Here is a 5644-nt window from a genome sequence, read left to right as displayed (position 1 = left end):
CGTTGGTGGATGTGAGGCCACTCTTTTTTCCCCCGATGTTGGATCGCCTGAGTTAATGTCGTGTGAACACCCACATAGATCAAGAGGTGGACAAATTTTCATCCTCACATATAAGAAGTGTCGCTAGCAGGTGTTGACCGAAACAAGAGCTGGACTATGGAGAGATCGTATATCAGACATCAGTTTTCAATCCAGAAAGTACAGAATACATTGCGAGGCGACATTCGAGCACGAAGCTTCTATTATACCAGTGTACATGCCAAAAGCATGGTTGGTCATTCCTCGAAACTCACGAGAACTAATGGGCCGCGAGTGCGACGCCCACTTTCTCAGTCAAGATCCTCGCGTATTGCTTCCTTGCCGGGTGATCTTCTTGTGGCCGATTAAAAGCCGTCCACACGGGTTCACCAACAAACAGCCTCATCAACTGCATGTAAACGACATAAAGCAGCAATGAACTTTGGATGCATTGTGTCAATTCCAATTGGTCTCACTCATCGAAAGAACTTGTGCATTTACAAAATCAAATCGCCACAGATGCCAATACCTTGATGTAGTTACTGGTGTCGAGAGTGAACCGGTGGTAGATTCCGGCGGGCAACACGATGAGGTCACCTGGTTTTATCCAGATCCTAATCCAACGGTCCTCCTTGTCTCGGACATCGAAGTATCCGCTCCCTTCTAAGCAGTAGCGTATCTCTTCATCCCCGTGTATATGCTCTGTGTAGAAGTTCTTGAGCTTCTGCTCGTAGTTGTCCACTTTCTCCGGGCACAAATCCAGCAGATCCTGAGAACATTCCGACAAGGGGAAATAGGCCAAAGAGTCAGTCTCAGATCAGCTTCTCAGGAAATAAAAGGTAACGAGAGAACATTCGGGAATCACAGGCAATGACTACGCTATCAGCCGATTAACTCCTTATCTAAGTGAATTGATGTTCAAGTTCAAGGTTACCCCAGCACAGTATTCAGCGGATTGTCTCAATCTATACTAAACTTAGTCTGCTTCTCAATCTACACCCATCTAAATAGAATCTGTGGCCTCCCTCAGAAATTCCACTGCAGCACAATCTCTTAGAACACCTCGCAAATCTCCATAAACAGCTCTGTACTTCATTTGTAAGTCCAAAGAGTCTAAGCTTCTAATTCATTCACCATGTCCTCTCTCATCTGATAAAGCATAGCACATTTCCAGTGGCAGAAAACGGGTGCATCAGAAGTAAACAGCATTTGCCAAGATATGCAAATGCTATGATGGAATCACTTCTCATTACACATTGCGAATTAAGATCATGCAACCGACACACCAAATAATTTCTCCAAAGTGAGAAGATAGATATCTGTGCGTGAAGTCACACGGTGTTGCAGAAGCAGGTGGAGAAGCAAGCCAATCAACAACATCAATATTCGAAACCGAAAGACGCAGAGATTGGCGTCAATCGAACAATGTAATTGGCTCTGTCATATTACGACCATTAAGGAACTGACGCATAGGATATATTCATGGATTGCGACCTGCAGGGGCTTCTTCAACTCTTTTAGGAAGAGATTCTCTCAAAGACTCGTCAAGTATAAGAGCTAGACAATTCTCAACCAACAATTGCAACAAAAAAAAGCAAAGATGAACACTACTGAATTGGAAAAGGAGTATGAAGGTACCATATAATTGTACCCTCTGGCCTCTCTGATCTTGCGCAGTTCCTCATCGTTCTCATAGTCAGTGGGATTCAACTTCCAGTACAGAACCCCCACATCTGCGACGACTCAAAAGCTCTTCGACTCAAAATCATTCCATCAACGTCAATGAATTCGCAGAAATTGAATGCATCTTCAGAGAAAAAGAGAGAGAGGTGACCTGCCAAATGGTCCAAAGAGACGAACTCTGGGGGGCTGCGATGGTGAGGGAGCCTCTGGTCGCCATCGCTCCCGTCCATGAACCACGCCTGCCCAGAAAATTCACAACCCCAGGAAGATTCAATCCGAATCACATTCTCCCAAACCCTCGCACCCTCAACTGAACACGAATTGGGTAATCGAAGCTCACCTCAATCGCCATAGCTGAACTGGAAACCAACTTCGAAGGACTCGCTCACGCACAGAGCCGCGGGAGAAATGAGGAGCGGCCCGGACACGGCTTTATAGGAGGACACCAAGGAAGGACCTCGCCATCGTGTGTTCCTCGACTTGTCCGGGAATAAAAATCCACTTTAAGTCGTCTCCGCGCCTGCCACGTGTGTGCTTGGATTTTCACTAGTGTTTGTGGTGAGCAATGTGCATCATTTGGATTTTGGCCTGCTAACCCAAAAAAAAAAAAAAAATCTCAATTTCGTAAAAATGTAGGGCGAGTAATCGGATCCATTCAATTCGAACATCATCTCTCCCACGACGAGAGCTCCGTGGCCATTTTCAATGTGGGCAGTTAAGATTACTCGTTCAAGACATTCGGATGGCGTGTTACATTATAATACACCGGTGTTACCTAGTATTTTATCAACATGAATATATGCATATACATGAATATGCATTATCATCTTTTCTTCTCTTTCCGAATACTCGTGGGCATCCAAGATCACACAATATGGATATCTCGACTCTTGAGGCTATTATATGAGCTGTAAATTAGAGCTAATTTAGGAATTTGTAATATTTACTTCCTATTTTGTCCTGTGTTTATTTTATCTTCTGATAAGGAAGAGCCCTAGGATTTATGTCCTCAGTTGTATATGTGTATGTATATATACAAAGCTTTGTAAATCAAAAAGTTAATGGAGAAATTTTTCTTACATTCACGTGTGATTCCATATGGTATCAGAGCCAAGGGTTTGCTCCTTGTGAGTACTGTACGATGATCTCCGACTATGGTGGTCCCGCTCATCGGTGAGTGGGCTGGGAGGTTCGGGGGCAATGCTCCCAATTTTTTTTTTCGCTTGTTTTCTCTATTGCAGCATCGTCTCACGTCGGCCGATTTCGTCGCTGCACCGATCCATTGTGTCAAATCTGATCGACCCAATTCTGACTCAGACCAGACTCGTTGCAGCTTGTATCGCTGCTGCACAGATACACCGCGACTAGAATTGTCGCTGCACCGACCCATCCTCGACAAAGGAGACTCGTCCGCGACATCAACTATTGCGCTGACCAGATCTCTTTGCCGTGTCGATCAGATCTACGTGGAACTACTACTGCTGTCCTTGATTCTTGCATAAACGTAGAACGATGGCAGATCCAACTCCTACCGGAGCAGGGGCTCCCCAGAATCAGACAGAAGCACTTCTTGAGAATTTGACATCGAGATTGACTCAGGTCCTCACCCAAAATCAGACTCAAAACTCGACACCATACAATGATTCATTCGCTTCACAAATTGCAATCAAACTAGATGGAACCAATTATAGTTTATGGTCCCAAGTGGTGGAGATGTATATCGCTGGCAAAGACAAATTGGGATACATTAACGGAGACCTTCCGGAGCCTTTACCTACAGACCCTCAATCTTGGAAGTGGAAAATCGAAGACTTGACAGTGAAAAGGTGGTTGATCAATTCCATGGATCCAAGGTTGATTGGCAATTTTATCCGATTTCCAACCGCAAAAACGTTTTGGGATTAGGTGGCTACCACGTTTTTTTGATGGCACCGATGCTTCCCAAATGTATGATTTGAAGCGCCGAGTTGCTCGGTTGAAACAGGCAGGGGGTCCTATTGAAAAGTACTACAATGACCTTCAAGGGCTATGGCGGGAAATTGATTTTCACCGCCCTAATCCCTTGTCGTGTGCTGCTGATATTGAGCGTTACAACATTGCTCTTCAAGAAGATCGTGTCTACACCTTTCTTGATGGTCTTGATGATCGCCTTAACAATGTTAGGGCTGATGTGTTGCAGGTGCAATCGTTTCCTACTGTGGAACAAGCTTACGCACGGGTACGACGAGAGGACGTACGTCAAGCTATGATGTTGACAAATGTAGATGCCTCCCTTTCCGCTGCTGCAATGGTATCTCGTGGGGGGAGGATGGGGCCATAGTCTCTTGACAGCATCTTGGAACCAAGAACTCTACAGCTGACATCTTTGGGTGGCAGGTCCAATATAGGTTCCAAGCACAAGTCACAACCAACTGGGGGATGTACCCATAGTGGGAATCCAAAACATACCAAGGAAACTTGTTTTAAGTTACATGGGTACCCCGATTGGTGGAAAGATTTGCATGCCAATAAAAAGACTGAGTTTACAGCAAGTGGGGGTAAAGGACAGGCATTGTTGGCCACTAGGGACTCGACCCTCTCACTGGTTCGACAGGTAGACTCCACTGGTACATCTGCCTCAATTCTTGAAGGTAATTGTGGGTGTACTTTTGTCAATGCTCATCAGGGTGGGGGACGTGGGTGGATTATTGATTCGGGCGCTACCAATCATATGATGCCCAATCCTGATGACTTCATCTGCTACACCACTCCACGACGACGAAGTATCTATAATGTTAATGGCCGTAGCTATCCAGTGACAGGTGCTTGGAGTATTGCCCTCGCGCCTTCCCTCTCTTTAACTCACACTTTGCTTGTACCCTCATTATCTAATCGATTATTATCTGTTGGACAAGTTACTGGGGAGTTGAATTGTAGTATTCTCATGTACCCCAATTTTTGTTTATTTCAGGATATCCTCATGAAGGAGATTATTGGATGTGGTACTAAGAGGGAGGGGCTATATTGCGTGGATGATCTTACCACTGGCAGAGTTCATCATACCGTGGGTCGGACTACAAGTAGGGAGAAAGAAATATGGTTATGGCATTGTCGATTGGGACATCCGTCTTTTGGGTATTTGAAGTACTTGTTTCCTAAGTTGTTTAAGGGTCTATCAAATTCCGTATTCCAGTGTGAGACATGCATCTTAGCAAAGAGTCATCGTGTTCTTTTTCTAGTGAGTTTTAATAAAAGCACAACACATTTTGTGTTAATTCATTCTAATGTGTGGGGTGCTTTACCGATTACCACTCTTTCGAGAATTCGATGGTTTGTGACGTTTATAGATGATTGCACACGGATGACGTGGCTGTATTTGATGAAGCACAAGAATGAAGTCTTTACCATATTTCAGGGGTTTTATCGCATGGTTGAAACACAATTTGGAGCACAAATTTGCATCTTTCGTACAGATAATAGGGGTGAATATGTAAATCAATATCTCACTGGATATTTCCACGAACATGGTCTTATTCATGAGACATCGTGTACTTAGACTCCCCAGCAAAATAGGGTTGCAAAAAGGAAGAACTGCTATATTGTAGAGATAGCGCGGGCTCTATTGGGGGGTGGGCATATCCCCACTTGGTTTTGGGATGCCGTCGTTATTATGCAGATCCACCTAATGAATCGGATACCTTCTCATGTGCTAAACTTCAAGATCCCGTTGCAAATCCTTTCGACACATATTTCTCTTCCCTCGGTATTGACACTTTCTCCTCAAGTTTTCGGGTGCGTAGCTTATGTTCATCTTCATAAGAACCAAAGGACCAAGCTAGATCCTTGTGCTATCTAGTGTGTTTTTCTTGGCTATGGAACCCATCAGAAGGGCTATCATTTCTACAACCCAGCCACTAAGAAGACGCATGTCACCATGTATGTCACATTTCTCGAGTCTGAATTC

The 5644-nt window shown here is 44.5% G+C and overlaps 1 protein-coding gene across 1 annotated transcript; it reads right to left on the bottom strand.

The window, feature by feature from the left end:
* Positions 1 to 268: 268 nt before the first annotated feature.
* LOC115743125 (1,2-dihydroxy-3-keto-5-methylthiopentene dioxygenase 1) lies at positions 269 to 2193 on the bottom strand. The gene is made up of 5 exons (XM_030677766.2): positions 2042 to 2193; positions 1853 to 1940; positions 1657 to 1751; positions 548 to 787; positions 269 to 427 (listed from the first exon to the last, which is right to left on the bottom strand). Exons 1-5 carry the CDS (start codon positions 2051 to 2053, stop codon positions 299 to 301), a joined length of 564 nt encoding a protein of 187 aa, XP_030533626.1. The 5' UTR covers positions 2054 to 2193; the 3' UTR covers positions 269 to 298.
* Positions 2194 to 5644: the final 3451 nt, after the last annotated feature.

Source organism: Rhodamnia argentea, chromosome 6 (assembly GCF_020921035.1).
Source record: "Rhodamnia argentea isolate NSW1041297 chromosome 6, ASM2092103v1, whole genome shotgun sequence".
Classification (NCBI taxonomy): Eukaryota; Viridiplantae; Streptophyta; class Magnoliopsida; order Myrtales; family Myrtaceae; genus Rhodamnia; species Rhodamnia argentea.
This window is presented reverse-complemented; position numbering and strand designations above follow the sequence as displayed.